The 23,295-nt window shown below is 39.7% G+C and overlaps 1 protein-coding gene across 1 annotated transcript in view; it reads left to right on the top strand.

Moving 5' to 3' along the window:
* Positions 1-23,295, top strand: part of RGS5 (regulator of G protein signaling 5) — a 55,777-nt gene that overhangs the window by 17,324 nt on the left and 15,158 nt on the right. The window contains exon 2 of the mRNA XM_045391935.3: positions 17,846-17,956. Coding sequence (XP_045247870.2) covers positions 17,846-17,956 — 111 coding nt within the window. The remainder of the gene's footprint in view (positions 1-17,845; positions 17,957-23,295) is intronic.

Below are 23,295 nucleotides of genomic sequence, written 5' to 3'. Positions count from 1 at the left end.
CCGGCCTCAGCCTCCCGAGTAGCTGGGACTACAGGCGCCCGCCACCTCGCCCGGCTAGTTTTTTTTTTTTGTATTTCTTAATAGAGACGGGGTTTCACCGTGTTAGCCAGGATGGTCTCGATCTCCTGACCTCGTGATCCGCCCGTCTCGGCCTCCCAAAGTGCTGGGATTACAGGCTTGAGCCACCGCGCCCGGCCTTTTTTTTTTTTTTTTCTTCTGAGACGGAGTCTCCATCTGTCGCCCAGGCTGGAGTCCAGTGGCGCAATCTCGTCTCACTGCAAGCTCCGCCTCCTGGGTTCATGCCATTCTCCTGCCTCAACCTCCCGAGTAGCTGGGACTACAGGTGCCCGCCACCATGCCCGCCTAATTTTTTTTTTTGCATTTTTAGGAGAAACGGGGTTTTACCCTGTTAGCCAGGATAGTCTCGATCTTCTGACCTCGTGATCCGCCCACCTCGGCCTCCCAAAGTGCTGGGATTACAGGCGGGAGCCACCACGCCCAGCCCAATTTCTTCTTGTCTAGATGAGGAAACAAGTCCAAACTGTTTTGGGGACTTGTCCAAGGTCACATAGTTGTGAGTTTGAGCTTATGCAAGGCCTCTAGATTTACATTTAATCTTCATTTTATTTTATCAGATAAACTTTTATTTAGGAATTTTGGTCATATATTCATAATTTTGTCTGTCTTTCTTTTAAGATATTTATTCTTCCGTTAGCACATCTTTCACAAAGTTTTGGTTACTACACTGCAATCTTTAAAAAGAAATGGGGCTGGGCACGGTGGCTCACGCCTGTAATCCCAGCACTTTGGGAGGCCGAGGTGGGCAGATCATGAGGCAAGGAGTCCGAGACCAGCCTGACCAACATGGTGAAACCCCGCCTCTACTGAAAATACAAAAATCAGCCAGGTGTGGTGGTAGGCACCTGTAATCCCAGCTACTCAGGAGGCTGAGGCAGGATAACTGAGGCAGGATACCTACCTGTGGAGGTAGAGGTTGCACGCTACTGCACTCCAGCCTGGGTGACAGAGCGAGACTCTGTCTCAGAAAAAAAAAAAAAAAAAAAGACTTTTTTTTTTCTCTATTTCTATTTGCCAGATGCATATAACTGCCAGTTAGAATACCTGAGCAACACGAGAGAGGTGATATTGCATGATAATAATTAAAAGCCCATATGCTGACGTGAGACCTCAGGTTGAATTATACCTCTATCCTTTACTTGGTGAATTTGAGCAAATCATCTAAGTTCTCTATGAGGTCACAGTAATACCTCCCTCACAGGATTATTGTGAGCACTAAATAAGTTTATGCATTGCATGTGTTGAGTGAACCATGCAGTTAACTGAGAAATGTGTGGTTTCTCTTAATGTTTGCTTTTCCTTAGTTATCTTCAGGTTGCGACAGCCTTGCAGCCCAACCTCAGAATGGATCTAGAACAGGGGACTGGAAAGCATCAGGAGTTATCTTCAGTTCCCTACAGAGGTGTAAGAATGGGACTCCCATGAAAGGGCCCCTTGCAAGGAACATAAGAAAGTAAATGAGACAACTGGATGACAGGAGGAAGGAGAGAAGGGAGGATCACAGATAACCAAGTTGAGCCTGGGGGGTTGAGAGGATAACTGGACGCTTGACGGAATATGATTATGTGAAAGGGAAGGTATTTGTAGCCGGTGATGGGTTCATTCTTCTGAACTCTCACCTTGTCTTGTAGGAATTTTTAGATGATTTCAAGTCAAAAGCCCTGATCTTCCTGGACAATTTTATAGTTGTTAGTTATTAATTTGATTTCAAAAACAGCTATGACTCCAATATGCAAGACTCCAGGGAATAATTCATAGGTAACATGGCCATAAAAATGAAGCCCACCCACACCCCTCTGCGTGTGTGTGTGCGTGCGTGCGTGTGTGTGTGTGCGTGCGTGCGTGTGTGTGTGTGTGTGTGTATAAAGACTATAGGACACTGTCTTGTCTGGTTTGAGCTTTTGGGTTTAGTAGAGAAGGAGCAATATTGGAACAAATAGCTGGTTCAGGAGAGGAAGATTAGATAAGGCTGGGAAACAGATAATTCAAAAGAAGTTAAAAGAATTAGGATTATCTATTAACTGAAAACAGAATGGTAGAATGAGGATCAGAGAACAGTCTGACTGGTTTTAAGTCTATTTTCTATAGTTAACTAAGTTTAAAAAACAAAAGCTAAATGAGGTGTAGTAGTTTCATATTTGCTGCTATAACAGTTGTCACAAGCTTAGTCACTTAAAGCAACATGAATTCATTCTCATACAGTTCTGAAAGTCAGAAATCGAGAATGGATCCCTAGGGCTGCATTCTTCCTGGAGGTTCTGGGGAAAATTGATTTATTTGCCTTTTCTAACATCTAGAAGCCACTTGCATTCCTTGACTCATGTTACAGCCAGCAGTATAGCATTTTTAAATCTTTCTTTCTGCTTTCATTGTCACATTGCCTTCAGACTTGACCCTGCTGCCTTCTTCTTACAAGGATTCTTGTAATTACTTTGGGACAACTTAGATAATCCAGGATAAATTCCCACTTCAAGATCCTTAACTTTATCACTTCTGAGAAGTCCCTTCTGCCACCACGGAGGGCGATGTGGGGATGTAACTTTGACCATCTGACTTGTTCCCCTTTCTCCTTTTATTTCTGTTTCTATGCCTTGCTAACCCTTCTTCTGTGACCTAGATACTTTTTCATTTAACAGACATTGTTCTTCCCCTATTTTTTTGGAGGGATGGGGTGGTCAGTAAAGGTTCCTAGCACTCTCTGTGGCTTCTCCAAGTTCTCAGGGCTCTTTTTTTCCCCCTTGGTGATATGTTTTATAACTGATGATCTCCTGTCACCTGTGACTTGCATTTGAAGTACATAAAATTACATTTCTATCTGTTTAAAATGATTCATGTCTACAGTCTAGAAAAGTGTACTCAGCCCAAAGACACCCTGTTGTCTTGTGGCAACAGGGTGACCTTTTGCTTGGTTCCTAGACTTTGTTGCTCCATTAAGCCCAGATCTCTAACTTAGTGACTCCTGTTCCAGTAACTACACAATTTAGGGGAGTTTCTATTCTTTAGTCCTCAATGTGCAAGAACAACGGGGCAGACTGCATGGCTCATCGGGATGAAAAGGAAGGAATATTCTAAGAATGCTGAGGAGAAGTTTCCGGGAATGTGGTTTGCATGGAACCCGAAAACTTATTTGAAAGTTTCAGAAAACTTATTAGGGAAATGTGAACTTCCATATTAAACATTGGAAGGAATCACTGGAGAGATGGGAGAAAGACAGGAAGAGGGTGCCTGCTTTGGGATGCAAACCAATACCATTTCCTTCTCTGACATGCAAGGTCCCAGCAAGATCTCCCTCAGAGAGAAACTATCCCTTCATTCTATAAACTCTTAAAGAACTTTTCAATTATTCTTGTATTTTATATCACTTTTACTCAATTTTCCTCAGTCAACTTGTCTGTGTATTTGATATTATCTAATTTAATTCTTAGCATAGTCCTCCAAGGTAGGTATTATCAACATTATTATTTTACCAGCAAATAAGTTAAATGTCTGGCCCAAGGACAGAAAATACACTCCATAACCCTGAGCTTAACTTCAGGTGTGTTAATTCAAAAACCAAGGGCTCTACCATATCACAGCTGCATCTCAATAAAAGCATCTATACATGTCTCCTTTGTAAAATGAAAGCAATTTGAGGTCAGGAATAATTGCTTATTAATTTTGTAAAACAACCCCATAGCATCTAGTACAGTGCCTGACAAATTTGGTGGTTGCTTTGTTAAAATCTGACAAGTAAATGAATACAGAAATGAATTGAATGCATGAATCAGTAAACAGATTGTTCCTGAAAATAGAAATCTTGGGAATAATAAGTGGCTGTTAAATTTTGGGGGGAGAAAGAAGAAATGGTTTGAGATCTAATTCTATGTTTCAGAAACAGTCCTCTTATTCCTCATTGTTATGTTATTATTTTCCTCAGCAAACTCTTTTAAAAAGCTGGCAAAGATAAATGTTGACTAAGTATTGTTGTTTGCAGTAATGAATTTGTATCTTTTATGTAAATGTATTGTGAGAGGACACATTAAAGTTCTGGGAACTGTAGTTTTATTAAGTGATGTAATACATGTTAATGTTTATTAAGATCTCAATTAACTTTACCTTTCTCTTCTTTCCCTCCCTCCTTCTCCAATACCTTTTACTACCACTTTCATTTACATTTTCATGATATATAAAATGAGTTTAAAATAGAGCCATGTACAATAAGAAACTTTCAGTCTATAAAGCCCCTCTGTATAATCCAAAGCAGAAGGACATGGAGACACTCCAAGGCCTTGGATGACTGCAGTGTTCAGAGGAGCTCTCGTGGGAATCCCTTCTGACCCCTCCACCTTTGGAAACCAAAATAAACCATAAATGCCTGTCTTCCTTGACTTGAGGACAATTTTCCCACTATTCATTATCTGGCTTCCAAAATGAATTGCCAGAAGTCCGGCCATCCTGCCAACAACATTTGGAATAAGATGGGGGAATTTAAGGTCAAAGGGAAATAAACTGTTTCTGTCCTATTGGTCTTGTCCCTCCACTGTCTCCTTCCTTACCCCCAGTAGCCTACTCTGAGGGATGAGCATGTCAGAGACAGCCCAGAAAAGCATGGGAAATATCTCAATTTCCACGGGAATCCTTGAGTAGGGAATGGCCAGTGCTTGGGAAAAACAATACTCTTTTTAAAACTAAAGTAAAATTACAGCACCAGGGGGGTGATATTACAATGTAATTGAGCTGAACTAGGCAGCAGTGGAGGTCTCCACACTGGCTTTCTTTGTCACTCCACAGGAGTTCCCAATGAAGAGGCCAGCAGTGTATCTTCTCTTTGCTATCAGAATTGGTTGCATTATGAGGTGGAGATCTTCTGAAAGGAGTTTACCTTGAATATTAGTCAAATAGACCTTTGTTGAGCCTATCCTATCCCATCCTGTCCTAGGCTAGCCTATCCATTCATCAATTCAATTAACATATATTAATCAACACATATATGCGAGATACGATGATAGGGATAGGAGAAATATGATAGTGACAATAATAAAAATAGGTAACATTTATTGAGTATTGATAATACTATACACCAAGTTCCATGTTAAACCTCTTAATGCATACTTTAACATCACAACATATCTATGAGTTAGAAATTCTATTATCACCATTTTTACATAGAAAAATGAAGGGTTGGAATTTTAGTAATTTGCCCAGTGTCACTCTGTTGGTAAGTAAGAGCTGGAATATAAACCCAAGCAGTGTGGACCTGTGGTCTTATCATCTATGTCATCCTGAGAATTAAAGCAACTTTACAATACTTAGTTATTTTTAAGATGCTTTGGGGAGACCAAGGAAGTAAGACATGGCGCCCATCCTCATGGAGCTTGCTATCTCACTGGAAGTACATAATATGGGACTCTTAGGTATACATTACAAAAAGCTAGAGTCATTGCTTGAAAACGTGCTATCCATAACTTTAGAAGAAGAAATGCGTTCTGTTCTTTGCTCTGTAACTTATTGGCCATGAGAACTTGGAAAAGTCTTTTAATTTCTGTAAATCTCAGTTTTTCCACTTTTAAAATGGGGAGGTGCAAATTTAAAGCTCTCTGAGGTCCCTTAAATTTGCCTCTGTTTTGTGATTTTATAATAGAAAAGTGATAAAACAGTCTGGGATGGAGTAGTTACAGAGGTTTCAAGAAAAGAGTGAGACTTGTTCTGGTCCTGGAGTATTAAACTGGCATAGAGGTGGAGGGAGAAAAAGATGGTGTGCTTGGGAGATACTGAGGAGGCCAACAGGAGTAGGTGTACACGTGGTTGTGGAGAATAATGGGAAATAAGGTTAGCAATGGAGGATATTAGAAGGAAGAAAGTGATGTTTGAAGTAGATATGGTAGATCAGCGGTTCTCAAAGTGTGGTCCTGAACCAGAGATGTGAATCCTCCAGCCCCACCTCAGACCTCCTGAATGAAGAAAAGCCAGAGGCAAAGGTTGCATACCATATGATCTTATGTATATGAGAAAAAACAAAACTGTAAGGACGGAGAACAGATCAGTGGTTGCTAGGGATAAGGACAGGGTAAGGGCTTTGTTATAAAGGGGCAGCATGAGGGAATTTCTGGGGGTAACAGAACTGTTCGGTATCCTAACTGTAGCAATAATCCATGTGTTAAAACTCATACATTTATACACCCAAAAAAGATGGGAAAAAAGAAACTTTGGGGTGAAGCCCAGTGTCTGTGTTTTAACCAGACCTCCAAGTGATTTGGGTGCACACTGAAGTTGAGAACTACTGTGGTTAATACAGAGAACCATTAGAGGTGAGGAGGAAATTGTCTCTGCAAGGCTGGTCTGATAGGGAGTGCTGAAGGCACTGCAGTAGGAAGAAGGAAATGGGCAGGTGGGATGTTACAGTAATTCAGACCTGGAGAAAGGTGGTAAATGTAGGTATGAAGAAGCAAGGACACATTTAACAGGATTTCCTTGGCTGGGTGCAGTGGTTCACGCCTGTAATCCCAGCACTTTAGGAGGCGGAGGTGGGTGGATCATCTGAGTTCAGGCGTTTGAGACCAGACTGGGAAACATGGTGAAATGCCATCTCTACAAAAAATATTCATACAAAAGTTGGAAGAATTGGTTGAGCCCAGGAGGTGGAGGCTGCAGTGAGCCAAGATCATGCCACCGCACTCCAGCCTGGGCGACAGAGTGAGACCGTCTCAAAAAGTAAAAATAAAAGGATTTTCTGGGAAGACAGAAAAACACTTGTGAGAGATTAGCTATTGACAATAAAGAAGACAGTCTAAATAATGTAGATTGGAGAGTTTATAAATTGTGAGAGTAAGGAGAATATTATAGTTACATAAAATGGGATATTGGGAAGAAGGGTTGAGTAAAAAGGAATACATGGTGCCATTCACAAGGCATTGAACACCTCAGGTCCTTGATTGTTCTCATTTATATAGTAAATATATTAAATGTGATACTCTTGAAATCTTAATTTTTTATAGCTGGAGGAGCTATTAGAGGTTTTCTCACTAAACTGATTTCCTTCCTCCCTTTCTCTTTCTTTTCCTTTTCTTTTTTGACAGAAAACAAGAGAGCTCAAATAACATATTCAAGATCACCCAGAAAAGTACTGACTGAGTTGATAATAGGGTTTAGTCAAGGGCAAATCTTTTGCTGTTGTACTGTTGTGGTTTTTTTCCTCTATTTCCAATTGTTATGCTCTATGTTACGTTCTATGTTGACAGCTGTCATTTTTTTTCTGATAATAAGCTGGATATTTTCCTTTGTTGGCACAGGACTTTCTGTAAGTAATAATAATAATAAACCTTGCCCCTTATGGAGTGCCGTAGTACATGTGCTAGGCACTAATATTAGTGTTTCATATATAGTAACTCACTTAATCACAAGAACTTTATGATATAGATACCATTATTATCTTCATTTTACAGATGAGAAAACTAAGGCAAGGTAAGGTTTTAAAACTTGCCAAAAGTCACACATGTAGTAAGATGAATCTGGGCAGTTTGGCTCCAATATCCATGCCCTTTACCACTATGTTATTCTGTCTCTTGCTTTAAGAAAACAGAGTTTAGTTTTGGTATTAAATGGATTTTCTAAGAGTTCAATATTTCACTTGACTTTCTCTCTAGGAACAGTCTTTTTAACATGTATAGTATTTGCTTTACAAACTTCCAGTTATATAATCTGAGGCAGGATTTTTGCTATGGTTGGGAGTTGGACACTTTCTCTGCCAAGTGTGGGAAAGATTTAACGCAATTCAACATGTCACTTGTGACTGTAGTAATGGAATGGGGATCTGGAAAGTATCTTATGATATTGCTTGGACAGATCCAGGTGGTCATATGACTTAGTTATCCAAAACAACTGGTTGCTAGTCTTTTCTTGATGACTTTTCTTCTGTAGTGGAAACTTCACCACATTTATTGTTCACAATTTCCATGGTTTCATCATCATTTTATGGTAAATTCTCCTGAACACTTCCTGTTTAAGTTTAAGCAATCTTCGTGTGTGTGTATGTACGTGTGTTGGGGTAGGGGCCTTTCACACTTATAGGTGGCTGGGTTTTGAAAATTTGTAAATGCATCATTATTCATCAGTTTCTTGTTTGAAGCTTCATAATCTCTTGAAGCTAGAGCTCCTTGTGTGGGTTTAGGTATCATCTTGGCTAAGGGTAGGAATCTTGGTGCTTAGGATCAAGTCTCATTAGGGGTACCACATAGTTGTCCCCTTCTGTGTGCCTACCACCTCCATGGACTCCTGAAAAGGTGTATGTGGCTAGAGAAGATGAGGATTTGATTAGTTACTGAACCCTAAATCCCTGTCCTCTGACATTTTCTCAGGGATTCTCTCTCTTTTCCCTATTTTTCTACTTCTTTTACTTATTTATTTACTTATTTTTAAATTTTTAGGTTTTTTAAAAATTTTTTTGAGACAAGAGTCTCCCTTTTGTTTTCTAGGCCCAAGTGCAGTGGCACCATCTCAGTTCACTGCAACCTCCGCCTCCTGAGTTCAAGCTATTCCTGTGCCTCAGCTTCCCCAGTAGCTGGGACTACAGGCATGTACCATCACGCCTGGCTTTTTTTTTTTTTTTTTTTTGTATTTTTAAAAGAGACGTGGGGTTTCACCATGTTGTCCAGGCTGGTCTTGAATTCCTGACCTCAGGTGATTCACCTGCCTCGGCCTTCTAAAGTGCTGGGATTACAGGCATGAGCCACCACGCTCAGGCTTTCTGTTTCTTTCTTTACCACTCATCAAATACAGTAGTCTTTCAGTCTTTCTCTCTGGAAACAAGCTGGCGTATCTCAGTGATTTGGGGGTTCTGGAAAACAAATACGAAAATGGGATACTCTTGTCAATTATCATTTGCCTTTGACGTCACAACACAACTCCCTCAGGGGCAAGAAAGCATGAAATGCCTGGCTACAGTCTTTAAAGAGGAAAAATTACATGTGGAGAAACACATGAATTAACACCTGATACATTAATATGTATTTAAGCTATTATTATTATCTTTAAGAGTTGCTACAGATCGCTTGTTTTCTGCCTGTTTGCCATTGAGAGGGGTGACTGCGTGATCATGGGTGGAGTCCTTGCACCTGGATTCAGGAACTGTATGATTAAATGAAAGTCTGGTGACCTCATGTGGTCCTCCACACTTGGATATATCAGGGATCTGGGGAGATAAAGTCTGTTTCTCCCCCAGGTGACTGAGCAAGAGGATGCCCAACGAGTAGGGCCAGGTTTATGAAAGCAAGACCACCCTACGTATAACGAAATCCAACTGTGCCATACTTTTTGGACAAATACTTATTAATAAGCTCATGTAAAATGTTTGTGTGACTTATTCTATAATCTCAATAAAGTCCTAGTTATTTCTGCCCTGACTACACCTTGTATGAAAGGTTTGCTCAGATACAATAATATTCTAAGCTGGGATTCTTTAGTTGGTATCAGGCAACAAGAAATCTTAGCATCAATGTCTGGATAGAGGACTATGTGGGAATCAAGCCACAGGTGCCATCTCTAAGGGTTAAAAGCAAATTACATTTTTAAAACCTTTCTATGGAATAGGTGAGGGTTTCCACAATAGTGTCACCAGTCCCAATGACTTGAATATTATTATTGTGACTGGAGAGAGCCCATTATCTAATGAAGAAGCCTACGTGTAAACACTCACTTCTAGCACGCGTTCTGCTAGTTGGCAGAGCATCTGATGTCGATCTCGATAGGGATAGCTGAGGCAGCTACAGCAGCCGCCTTTGGAGCATGGTCTTTCTAAAGAGCTTGCTGACCACCATTGAGATGTGAATGCTTGATTAGGGCAAGTAGCTGAATTAACTATGACGTACATAATGTCATACTGTAGTGATTACAACCAGCTAAAATGTCTTATTTCATTGTTTTTCATTTCTTGTTTTGTATCTGTCTTGCCCAATTTAAACATAAAGTCAATGAGAGGACCTTATCTTTTTTTATTTCATTGAAAATATCAGAACACAGTGTACAGCATGTGGTAGGCGTTCAGTAAACATACTTTAAATTTGTTGAATAAATAAATGAACAAAAGGAGAGGCTGCACCGGGTTTTCTTTTTCTTTTCTTTTCTTTCTTTCTTTCTTTTTTTTTTTTTTTGAGATGGAGTTTCGCTCTTCTTGCCCAGACTGGGGTGCAATGGCATGATCTCGGCTCACTGCAACCTCCGTCTCCTGGGTTCAAGGGATTCTCCTGCCTCGGACTCCTGAGTAGCTGGGATTGCAGGCATGCACCACCACACATGGCTAATTTTGTATTTTTAGTAGAGACAGAGTTTCACCATATTGGTCAGGCTGGTCTCGAACTCCCGACCTCAGGTGATCCACCTGCCTTGCCCTCCCAAAGTTTTGGGATTACAGGCGTGAGCCACCGCACCCGGCCTGCACAGGCTTTTCCGTGTCCACCATGGTCCTAAGAAATTAAGTCAGCTTATTTAAACAAGAACCCTGGGAGACTTCCTAGTCTGTTACTGCAGGTTACTTGTGATGGTCCCTTACTGACAATGAGTTAACCTGGGGCAGTTGAGGTAACAGCTTGAACACAAAAATGAAAAGAGTTGTTATTAAGACAATCTGCTGAAGGGAAACGTTCGAACATATCAAGAGTTGAAAGGGTATAATAGATAAACGTTTTTTCTGTGAATATATTTGACACAAATGACATTGTCAGTTTCATCTTTTCAGCCATCTTATAGTTTGAAGGGGCTTATTATGTAATTACTAGTATGAGCGAAAGCCTAAAACACTGCTAGGGAATGACTCACTTGTGTTTAGAAACAGAGCTGTCATTTCTGAAGTCATATCATAACAAATTAATACTACTACTACTATACATTCGTTAGCATTTTTCTTCACCTTTTTATCATTTGGAGCACCTGAGGAGTATTTCATATTAACTAACCATAGAGTCATTTTCCATCATGTATTATATATTAATTATATAAATCAAGTAAGAAAATAAATATGTTTTAACATGATATCACACTGCATTACTAAACTCTTTCATATGCTGTTAAAGCACAAACAATGAGTGAATTTTCTGTAGTTCAAATTGAAGTAGGTTAATTCAGAAAAAGGGTAGATGGTAGATGCCAAAACGATAGATTCTTTCCACCGCAATCACCCGGCACTGCCTTTCCCTGCAGTTAAGAGTCCATCTTGATTTTAGGGGCCATGCTGAGGTTCCTGGGAAGTTGAAGATTTCAGTCCCAGAACTGAGCTGACTTTCCACTATCATACTCTTATACTTCCCCTAAGGGTTTTCAAGATCATCCATTACCCTGTCTCGGAGCCACCTACGAGGAGCAAACTCCACTGATCTAAAGTTTTAAATGAGCAGCCAGGGAGAAGGCTTTTCCAGCTTTCAACAAAATGCATCCCTCTTGACGGGCCCGCGCAGGGACCCTCTGGGCCCCTTTCAAACTCTGTCAGTTTCTGCTGGTTTCTGCCTCTGAGATTAGTTCTCAGCTGCAGGGAACTCAGAGGAGCTCCTCTCCTCTGGTCTCCAATCCGGCAAATGCCTTACTCTCGGCTGTAGACATCGACGACTAGTGAGTGTTTTAGAAGCTTGTGTTTATCTTTCCTGGGTATCTGTTCCAGACATGTTCTTTTTAGTCCGTGGAAAGAAGCTTCGTTGTGTTTCTTCAGAAGGAAGCAGCCTGCAACCGATCTGCTCTCTGCTTAGTTCTTTGCTAAAGCTCACGCCTTCCCACGGCCAGCAGGGGGCATCTGAGACGCGGATTTAATTGCACTGAATTTAAACGGGATTATCCCGTTAGGACACCTCTTTTGGAAATGTGTTGTAAAAATCTTGCCTTATGCTTCTCAACTTTCCTCCATCTCTTCTTCCTTCTCTTTCCTGACATATGTCTGGCGTCTACAGCGAAACCTGTTTGTGATTGCTAAAAGTCTTTCAACCACAGGAATAACCTATGCCCCAGGGCTACTTCTGTTTCTTTTATATCCTGAAAAATTATGGTCTCATAATTGATTCTTTTCAGATTGCTAGTGATTGCAATTATCCTCCCTGCCTCTTCTCATTAGCATATGTCCTATATAATATGAGGAACTAAATGCCCCATTTGACCATTCTCAATCTCTTTCAAGGACAGAAATTGAATTCACTTACTTTATAGTGCTTATAGTCACTTAATGGTGTTACCTCTGTCCAGTTAGCAAATTAGAGACATCTTAGTCCTCAGTGACTCATTCTAAGCTGCACTCCAATATTTCACCTACTCCACCCCAAAATGCAGCTTTACTATAACCTAGCAATTCAGTTCATTCATTCATTTGCTCAATCATCAATTTACATGGCAAATCTTTATTGAATGCTATTAAATGCCAGGCTCTGTGCTAAGTGCTGAAGCTGTAATTGTGAACTAAACAGATGTTCACTCTGCTCTTGGGGACCTGACACTTTAATGGGAACGATAGACAATATTCGCATATACATATACATATGGAGATATAAATGCAAATCAAAAAATGCCATGAATGAAAAATTCAGAGGGCTCTGAGAATATATTAGGAGCAGTTTTTAGGTATATAGTGTCTCCCATTGCACATTGGGAAGTTAGGGCTCCTTGAGGTTAGAGTCTATGTTCTTTTATTTATTCATTTAGAGACAGAGTCTCACTCTGTTGTCCAGGCTGGAGTGCAGTGGCACGATCTTGGCTTACTGCAACCTCCGCCTCCTGGGTTCAAGCAATTCTCTGCCTCAGCTTCCCAAGTAGCTGGGATTACAGGCACCTGCCACCACACTTGGCTACTTTTTTTGTATTTTCGGTAGAGATGGGGTTTCACTGTCTTGGCCAGGCTGGTCTTGAATGCCTGACCTCATGATCCAACCTCCTCAGCCTCCCAAAGTGCTGGGATTACAGGCATGAGTGACTGTGCCCGGCCTGTGTTCTTTTGTTTTTATACTCCACCTACCTTCATCAATGACTGGAAAAATATCTGCTATACAGTTTACATGTATGTGTTTTATATTCAATTGTTCCAAGTGGCTCTGAAGTGAGAAACAACTCGGTAACCCTTGAAACACCTAGTATAAGACTTTATATATAATTGGTTCTTCACACATTCTGGTGGAATATATTTCTCAAAATTTAACTATGTTTCTGTTTTTAGTGATTGCTTGTGCCTGTTTTCCACACTTATGCATCTTAAGGTGATAACCCACTAAATTCACGCACTAGCAGGAAGGACTGAGGTGGTCCGTGGCCTTTTGAATTATGACTTCCCAGCCAGGCAGCATACCCACACAGGGAGCAGATTTAAAATTGCACAGCCCCACAATTATTCAAATAATTTTCAGTTTGAAATCACTAGTGTGAGTCATCTAGACAAAGAATTATCTTCCTCTGAGCCTTTAATTAAACTTTTACTCAAGCATTTTCAATTGATTTTATTTCAAAACAAGTTTTTCTTTGTAAAACAACGGAATAACAGGAGGAGGAGAGATGAGAGGAGATAAAAATAGCTTCTTGTTAACTAGCATTAACGTAATGTGGCCAGGAAAAAATGTCTAGGGTGCAGTCAAAGAGAGCCTGAGACCGAGCATGAAATTGTAAACAAGTTAGAAAATTATCTTCTCTGGATAGTGTTGTTTTTGATGTTAAGTTAATGTCAGATACATTCAAGTTTATCTATAAAGGGAAAATAGTTTGGTAGGCTGGCGCTATTGTTTTGTTTGAATTTTTCATTTGGTTTGTTTCATTTTCATATGTTTGTGAGGCTATGGTAGGGAGGAAAGGGAAAGGGGAATGAAATAATATTCCAGGAATTCTTGAGAAGAGAAACAAATCTAACATTATTTAGTCTTGTGAAAAGAGTGCAATGTTTAAAGTGGTTTGAACTTCAGCATTTGTTAACTCCTCGGCCTTTAAACTTTACTGTTGTATGAGCAGAAATGCAATAATACTATTCATTCCCTGAATAACGAACTCTTAATTAAATTTAATGGACTTCACAACTTAAATACTCTTAACTTTGTAATGCTCTATACTTGAGCCTATACCAAGCCAGAAATTGAAGCTGTAGAAAGAAGTGTTTTCCAAAGCACTGAATATCTTTTCTCCCTTACATCTCCAGGGCAAATATGAGGAAAAGAGTAACCTGATGTTCTGGTATGTTTGTCTGCTCTGAGGAAATGGAATATGATTTTCTCTAGGCAATGTTGTAAATGATAGTTGATTTCTAGATCATTCCACAGAAATACTCTATTTAAGCAGTGATATAGATAAAATAGTAGTAGGGCTCTGATTCATCCTGGTTTTAAAAGGATTTTGTGGCATGTCTTGAGCATGTAACTACCATTTATAAATGGTGTTTTCACAGAAGGTGCATCCTGAAATAGTAAAAGAAAATGTGAGATACATTGAGTTCATATGATAGGATGCCACTTCTTTACATACAGAGTCTTTGAAAGGCACCTTTCTATAGTTTTATCTCTTGTTTGTTTTCATACCAACTTTACTGCAAGCTAGGTCCTGTATAGAGGTCCCGCCAACATCCATCCCTTTATCTAGAAGGGAGACAGAGTAAGTTCATTTAATTGGCTTTCTGCTCTCTCACGTTTCACCCTTTTGCAGTACAGACTACTTTTACATCCCTTCAAATAACACGCACCCACCCTTCTGTCTGGAAAGGTCATTCTTTTCTAGCCCAACTGACTGACTGCTACTCATTCTCTAGTTCCACCTTTGCCTCCTCTGAGAAGTTCCCCTGATTTGCCCTTGTGGACACTGGTGCTCCTCCATCAGAGCTCTGCTGCTTTCTGGACAGTCTGTCCTTAAGTACCTGTTTGTGATTGTTTCCACATGTAAGACCTCTCCAGGTTAAAAGCACCTTGAAAGCAAGGAGCAAACCTAATGATGTTTGTATATTTACTGCATACTGCCAGACACAGTAAACATGACCAATGAGTAAATCAGTAAGGAATCAATGAATTAACTAATAACTCTTTTACATACTTTCAATTTCTTTGTTCTAATTATCCCTTAATCTCCAATTATTATTCTTGCATCAGGAAATCAAACACAAATATGTTTCTGCCTTTTACAAAAGCAAAAAGTTCAAATGGAGCAAGAGATAGAAAAAAAATGTAAATAAAGTTGAGAGGGGGGATAAAGTTAAAACCAAAAGGACCAACCGAACAGAAACCTAAACATGAGAGACTTTCATTACATCATTGTCATCTAAATATTGGTGAGTGGACTATTGGGTCAAGGCTGAAACTGCAAAGAGTTGCAGCATGCATTCCACAGATGTACAGGAAGGGAGGGACCTATGGAGCCAGGAGGACGTGATTATGGCTGAAGTTTTTCACGGACTGGGTGGAATATTGTGTCCTAGTGCACCTTGTATCTCTGACTGTAATACTGCACGTTAGCCAGCAGAGGGCAGCCAAAAATATTGCATGCATTTCTCCTCCCCACTTAATGTTTTCTTCATTTTTCAGATAAATATAAAATTGGCAATTCTTGTCCCCAGAGGTAGAATATAGAAGGTTGTGGGTGTAGTAACTCCTTAGTAACTTGCAGGGAATTTTTTGTATGTTTCAATGTAATGTTCGAAGCTAGGGAACATGGGTGGTGGGTTGGAAAAATGATTGTGTAGTTAGAACTAACTTTGAAGAAGCCGTATTCTATGCCAAATGCTGTGCTAAGTGACTCATATGCATTCATATATTTAATCATCTCAACAAGTCTTAGGATATACTATTTTATCAGTCCCAATTTCTAGGCAAAAGAACTAAACATTAGATAATTTAAGTAATTTGCGACGCCTGGAATTAAAGCGACACTTAATCTAATTCACAGTGTTATATAAGCTCCCTCTGCAGAACAGTCCCAATTTTTACCCTGATGTCATGCTGAGCTTGATCTGAGGTACTGTGGGACCTGAGTTGGCTTTAGTCAGTGAGAGGGTCTTAGGGAAAGAATGAAAGCAGAATGAAATGAAAAGGAAATGACGCTGTAGAGATGACTACTCCTAAAACATAGTTTTCAAAACCATATTTACTAGCCTAAAGGAAAATATGTTATGATAATTAGGTATTTGTGGGGTTTTTATAAGTTACCAAAGTAGGTCTCCTTACATTTTTCTTCCTAATATCCATAACTGCGAATCTTAGGCATTTACTTAAATTGCCTCATCACTGCCTCCTCTTTTGCCTCCTTTGCCTCCTCTGAGAAGTTCCCCCTGATTTGCCCTTGTGGACACTTGTGCTCCTCTGCCAGAGCCCTGCTGCTTTCTGGACAGTCTGTCTTTAAGCACCTGTTTGTGACTGTTTCCACATCTAAGACCTCTCCAGGCTAAAAGTACCTTGAAAGCAAGGAGCAAACCTAATGGTGTTTGTATATTTACTGCATACTGCCCGACACAGTAAACATGACCAATGAGTAAATCAGTAAGTGAACAATCCCTGTGAACAAATGAGGAAAGTATGTATACAATAGTAAAATCCTATTTGGCCACCATGTGAACTTCACCACATCTTTTTAAGACTTTGGTTATGATTAGCATTGACTGAGAGGTAAATGTTAGCAGATTTGTAAGGAACAAAATCAAGATGTTTTAGTTCACTTTGGCAAATATTTTTAAATGTCTACTATGTTGCCAAGCATTGTGCTAGGCACAGGGGTTAAAAGGTATTTAAGACTAAATTCCTACCATCAAAAAGTTCTCATATCCAAGTTGAGAAATAGAAATGTAAGTCAATGACCATAATGCAATATGATGAACCATCTCTTAAAAGCATGGGTAAGCAAGTGCTAAGGTGACCGGGAAAGGGTAGCTTTTTGGGTCTCCCAATATTCAACAGCTTGTCCTATGGATTAATATTTAAGATTTGCCTGGTGCTTTTCCAGTTTAGAATTATGATAAAGTGATGGATAGATTAGGTTAGTTTTAAAGCTGAGCATGAAAATAGTTGCATCCTGTGATGGAGGAGTACCCAGAATTCTGACCATATCTACTCACTAAAATACTGAAGATACAAAGAAGTAGTAAATTCTGCTGTAGTTTGTCGTTTGGCAATTAGAACTCATTTATCAAGGTTCACTGCACATAAGATAGACAGCCATAGGGAACAATGGATAAGGAGTTGGAAACAAAAATTTTATGGAGAAATAAATAATCAAGTAGAATTATTTAATCTTATAGCTGGAAATGGCTCAAAAAACATCTAAAATGATGAATAACTTCATTATTTTACAGATGAGGGAACTGAAGTCTGGCAGTAAAAAGTGATGATTTTTTCCAAATGTCATATATCTAATAATAGTGAGGACCAGAGCCCTCAGAAGACTAGCAGGCAATGCATGAGGAGTTCTACCTGGGAACTCTAGCATCAGACAGCTTGGGCTCACATCTGTCTCCACCAAATACTGGCTGGTTATCTTAAGTTATTTAAACTCCTTTCATTCGGTGACCTCATCTACAAAATGGAAATAATACTATAGTATCTGCAGATATAAAATGAGAGAACACATATAAAGCAATAATGAGGATTAAAATGTAGTGCAAATTAATGAAGGACATACTAAGAGCTTGGTAAATGCTATTTATTAGAACTTACATATTCTAATTTCTGCATTAGTATTCTTTCTGCCACAAGAAAAACACAAGTGAAATGGGATTTTGTTCATTTTTGTTTCTCTGACACAGGAAGAAATCTTTTTTTAAAATCTGTATGCACATGTGGTGTCCTCATTTCCCCTGTGTCTCTTCTTTCAGGGCCAAGGAGATTAAGATCAAGTTGGGAATTCTCCTCCAGAAGCCAGACTCAGTTGGTGACATTGTCATTCCCTACAATGAGAAGCCGGAGAAACCAGCCAAGACCCATAAGTGAGTCATGAATATGGATTCCACTCATTTCCTCCAGAGGATGGCTATTTTTCAAGTGTTTAGCACCATTCCTCATCTGTAGAATTACCCCCCTTCAATTACTCATTAAGGATCATAAGAGCCCTCAGAGCATTGGTTTGCAAATAAGCTCTTTTTTTTTAACTATCTCATGTCTGGAGCATCTTATTGAACACAGGCAGAATACTTAAAAAATAAAAGATAAGACTCTGCCTTATTTTTGAGAGACAGACATACTTATAAAACAGACAGACCATACTTATAAAATGATACCAGCCACTACTGCAGTGTGGTAAAAATACCTGCTCATTTACTGCCTTGGTAACCACTCCTGATCCAGTTAATTATGAGCCCTGGATGCTTACCTGCTGATGAACCATCTAAAGCTGCTTCCTCAGCAGGAGGATGTGAGAACATTTCCCTCAGGAAGATATAAGGACAAGGCAGACAATTTCAGCCTTATCATTTCTTCTCCAAGATGGTGCCCCTCAAGGTCTAACAGAGGAACAAAGTCTGTTACTTACGTGAAGAATGAACACTTGACTAGCTATTTCTATTTAATGTACACCAGGTATTTTTCCCAATTCATAAATTCATATTCTTGATTGGATTTCTGCAGTCCTCCCTCATCCCCATTCTCCTCTCCCTACATATTCCTCCTGTCAATTCAGGCATCCTAGGGAGCTATTACTTCTAAAGAGTCATGATGTTATGGCAGTGAATCCAGGTCTTACGGTGTGCGTTGGCCCTGTTTTCACTCAGGAACATGACTCCCAGCATTCCCATTGTTCGTTATCATCCCTGCTAGCTGCAGAGGCTGTCGCTACCTAGACAGATACACTCCATCTTCCCATTAAAACAGAGATACCCAGGAAAATCAAGAAAGGAAAATGGGAAGAAGAAAAGGCCAAGGCATTCAAATTCCTTCACTCTGCTATCTTAGAGCTTTGAGGATATCACAGAAGTGTGGTAAAAATATATTAGTCTCTTTAACCTCCATTTCTCTTTTTAAATGGAATATTTGTGTAAATTGGCCAGCCTATCCTTTGTCCAAATGACCTCAACTTAATGTAGCTGGATTGATTGGGAGATAAAGAGATGAGTTATTCTTTTTCTTTTTTTAATCTTTTTCCATTTTTTTTTTATTACTTCAAAGTGATTCTAAACAGGAAATGAGGCATAATTGAGTTTTCTGCATTTGAAAAGGAGAAGGTAATTCAGTGTGGAGCAGCAGGCACCGAGCAGTAGTGGAGAATAAGAACCACATTTCATAGCAGCAACAGATCAAAACATCTATTTTGAAGTAAACAACGTGACAATTTATTGATCTGTTGGAATTAACTTTAAAAAAATAGAGTACTACGTTTCCTGCTTTAAATCTCTACTTTAACATTCACGTAGACCCTTAAACTGTTGGGGTTAAAAGGGATTCAGAGAGAAGCTGTTTTGGAAGAAACCCTGGGGCTGACCATTTATTGGATTATTTACTTCTCTTGTCTTCCATCCTCTTTCTTCCTCCAGAAGCCTAAATTGTTTTGGAAAATTCCTTCATCTCCCTAGAGAATAATTCTGTGTCCATTGCATTTTCAACAGTGACCAGTAAAAAAGTTTCCCACTCTTTTCTGAATCCATAAACCCCATCCCACCTCCTCATGTTTGGCAACTTTCTATGCCATTTATCTGACAGGAAATACTGTGTTCCGCATCAGCTCCATCTCTCTGTCTCTTCTCTCACTTTAAAATTTCTCTGTATTTTTAACTCACGTTCTTCTTTCAGAGGGGAAAATAATTCTTCTCTTGATTGGAGGTATTTTTAACCCCTCTCATATTCTTTGGGTTACTGACATCAGTATAATCTGTTTTTTAAAAAACATTTTCTATTTTTTAACATGTAGTTTTGAGTTCTCATTTTTTTAAAAAAAATGGACCATTGAGAAAAACAGAAATAAGTGCTTATATTCCTAGCCCCTAAAGACAGCTCCGTTCCCCTTTTTGCAGTTTTAGTTGCCCTTTTGCTCTGTGGACCCTTTTTCCCTAGGAGCAAACAGGTACCCACGTCCCATGCTGAAAAATTCTCTCCCCGCCTTTCTCTCTTTCTGCTTCTCTACCTTTCTCTTACTTTTATTGGCTAACTGTAGAAAGAGAAGTCTGTACTCATGGCTTTCAGTCTTTTCTGTATCTCCTTATTATCCAGCTTTGACCTTACTACCTCACCCGAACTAAGGCCCCATCTGTGACTTGTCTGCAGCATTTGATGGCTCACCAGTTGACCTACTCTTTTTTTTTTTTTTTTTTTGAGACGGAGTTCACTGTTTCACCCAGGCTGGAGTGCAATGGCGCGATCTCGGCTCACTGCAACCTCTGCCTCCTGGGTTCAAGCGATTCTCCTGCCTCAGCCTTCCGAGTAGCTGGGATTACAGACATGCGCCACCACACCCGGCTAATTTTGTACTTTTTACCAGAGACGGGTTTCTCCATGTTGGTCAGGCTGGTCTCGAACTCCCAACCTCAGGTGATCCACCCGCCTCAGCCTCACAAAGTGCTGGGATTACAGGCGTGAGCCACCGCGCCCGGCCCAGTTGACCTACTCTTAAAACTCTCTTCTTTGACTTCTAGTCCTGCATTCCCCTCCTGCCTTCTCTTTCTCTAAGTGCTCCCACTGTTGCTCACCCTCTGGATGTGAGCATTCTTTAAGGCTCTGCTGTAGGTCCTCCCAAGAAACAATAGAGAACATTAATCAACCACATAGGTTTAGTTTGTGATAACTGTTATCATGGCTTACAATATCATCAATTGTAAAATGTTAGGAGCTGATATAGATATTCATGTAGTTTATTTTATATTATAAATGTCCCCCTTTCCCCTGCCTATGTCAGCAATTTTTAACCCCTTTTTCTGGTTTATTGTTGTAGTGATCATTTTATACTAAAGAATGACCTCCACACATAAACAGTACCTAGCCTGTGCTAGTGGCAAACAGTTACAGAAAGTTGTCCTGCATACGCTCACCTGGTTAGAGTGAGCCTGGTTGTGAAGACTAAGGATCTATGCACAATTTTAGGTCTGCATATGGATGTCAAAAAGTGACATGTTTTACTTGTTCTTAAGTCTGTATGCCCAACCATGGTGGCCAGGTCACCACTGGGTATCAGGTAAGGGCTCAATAAATGCTCATAAACTTGAGCCTGGTCATGAGCAGCCTTCACTGTCAGGCAGGAAGGGAGAGGGGACATCTAATTCACAGTAAATAACTTGAATTTTCTTTTCCTTGTTAAGAGCATCAATGTGTAAGAACATTTTTAAGACATTTAAGTATGTGCCAGGCACTGCACAGATTAAAAATCAAAACAAAACAAAAACCAAAAACAAACAAAAAACCCACCACAGGCACTTGAGGTTATAGCTAGTAAGTGCCAGCATTGCCAATAGCAGTAATAATGGTTCATGGGACTGGTCATTAAAATCTGAGTTTGGGGTTATTTGTGGCTTTCATAAACCAGGCTAACTCAGGACAAAACCGTCATTCATTTACTTATTAGTCTGACACACATTTATTGCAAGGTGGATTGATACACCATGGGATAGGGTGGAATGGGAAAAGTTCTCTGTGCATGACAACCTATACCCTTTCGCAGTGAGTGCATCATTGCCATGTGAGAGATTCAGTGAGTAAAAGCAGTAAGAGTAGAGCATAAAGAGAGACAGTGCTTCCAGCAGAGATGGCCACTTCCTGGGCCAGGTGGCATTTACACTAGGCATTATAAAACATGTGGTTAATCATCTCTATAAATGTTTATTTTGAGTTTCATTTGAAATAGCTTCCTCTCTCTCCCCCACACTCCCACACACAGAAACTCCATACCCATCCTCTGTGGTCAGCTATGACCTTGCAAACCAGGACATTTATTGGCCATTTAGATCTGCATCTATCTTGTTTCCAATGAAGTCAGACCTAATGAGGACTCGCAAATTCTGAGAATAAGGACAGGATGAACCTCTGTTAACTCCTAGGCTGGTAATCAAAACACTGGGCTTCATGCTGTGGGGGATGTGTCCTACTTGACTGTGCCCTTAAATCAATTTGAACCAATTTCACCCCTAAGCAGGCTCTGCACATTTCCTTTTCAGGAATTTAATCTTGGCTGTGATGTGCTGCTGTTATTGACCATTAGCCTGGTTCCAACAAGACCATTTGGGACAAATCAGATTGGATAACATGCTTAAGTTTGGTGCACCTGCTCATGTCATTTCTTCTTCCTTTGCTCCTCTATACTAACCAGAGGAAAAGTGGGGCAGGAAAGTGATTTTATTTAATGAGAATATTTATAAAATCAGGAGATCCTGTGAGTAAACCAGCCTTCCTCTTGCTCTGAGCTACTTTCTTTCGTCTAATAATTTAATATCCTGCCGCTTCTGTGAACAATGAATAGGGACTTGGTGGGTGTCTATTATGTGCAAAACATTGAACCTACTATAGTGAAGAATATAAGATGTGTAAGACCTTGTGCTAAACATGTAGGTATGAAATAATATGCACATAAAACAGTTCTCCACCTGCAGTAATATAAAAGAGCCAAGATGAGTTATTGACCTCTAGTAGACAGGTCCTTTTCTGGTTAGAAATAAAATGAACCAGAATGCTATAGAGACATACTTATAATCACCCCGTTCCTGCCATTTTTTTCTTCGTGTGATCCTTTATACTAGCCAGAGGAAATGGGAAGAGGGATGGGTAGCTCATGTGTCAGAAATAAATTTCTGAGGCATTAGTATGTTTTCCATCTATGATGCCTGTGTTTCTAGCCAGGAAAACAGAAACCACCCAAGATTATTTCACCAGGTTTGTTACCCTCAATTTGGCAAGTTTAACTTGCAAAGAGTGAACACATAAAATTTTATGAAAAATCATATAATCAGGACTCAAAACCTATGCATGTTCTGCAGTGAGGAATAGAGAAGTAAAGGGATTATTCATAATACTTTAGCCCAAACCTACTGCCGTCTTGGATTCCTTACATAAATAAAGTGAGGCTGATTCTGCATCTGGGACAGCAAAATGAAAAGTAGAACAAGCAACTGTCATATCAACCAAAGCTACTAATCTGAATAACTAACCCGCCCCGAAATATCATTGTATAAAAACTAGAAGTAGAAATTTTTTTTGATTGCCTGGCCAATTGATAAACAAATTAAGAGCTAAGGAAATTCCAGTTTAGGAAAAACACCTGAATTGGCCTTACTATTCTAGTAAATGCTTTGTCAGTCTGTTTTGCTTTGACAATGAAGAATTCACATCATAATGCAAGAGTTCGAGCCGGGTG

The sequence above is a fragment of the Macaca fascicularis genome, chromosome 1 (genome assembly GCF_037993035.2).
Source record: "Macaca fascicularis isolate 582-1 chromosome 1, T2T-MFA8v1.1".
NCBI classification, from domain to species: domain Eukaryota; kingdom Metazoa; phylum Chordata; class Mammalia; order Primates; family Cercopithecidae; genus Macaca; species Macaca fascicularis.
This window is presented reverse-complemented; position numbering and strand designations above follow the sequence as displayed.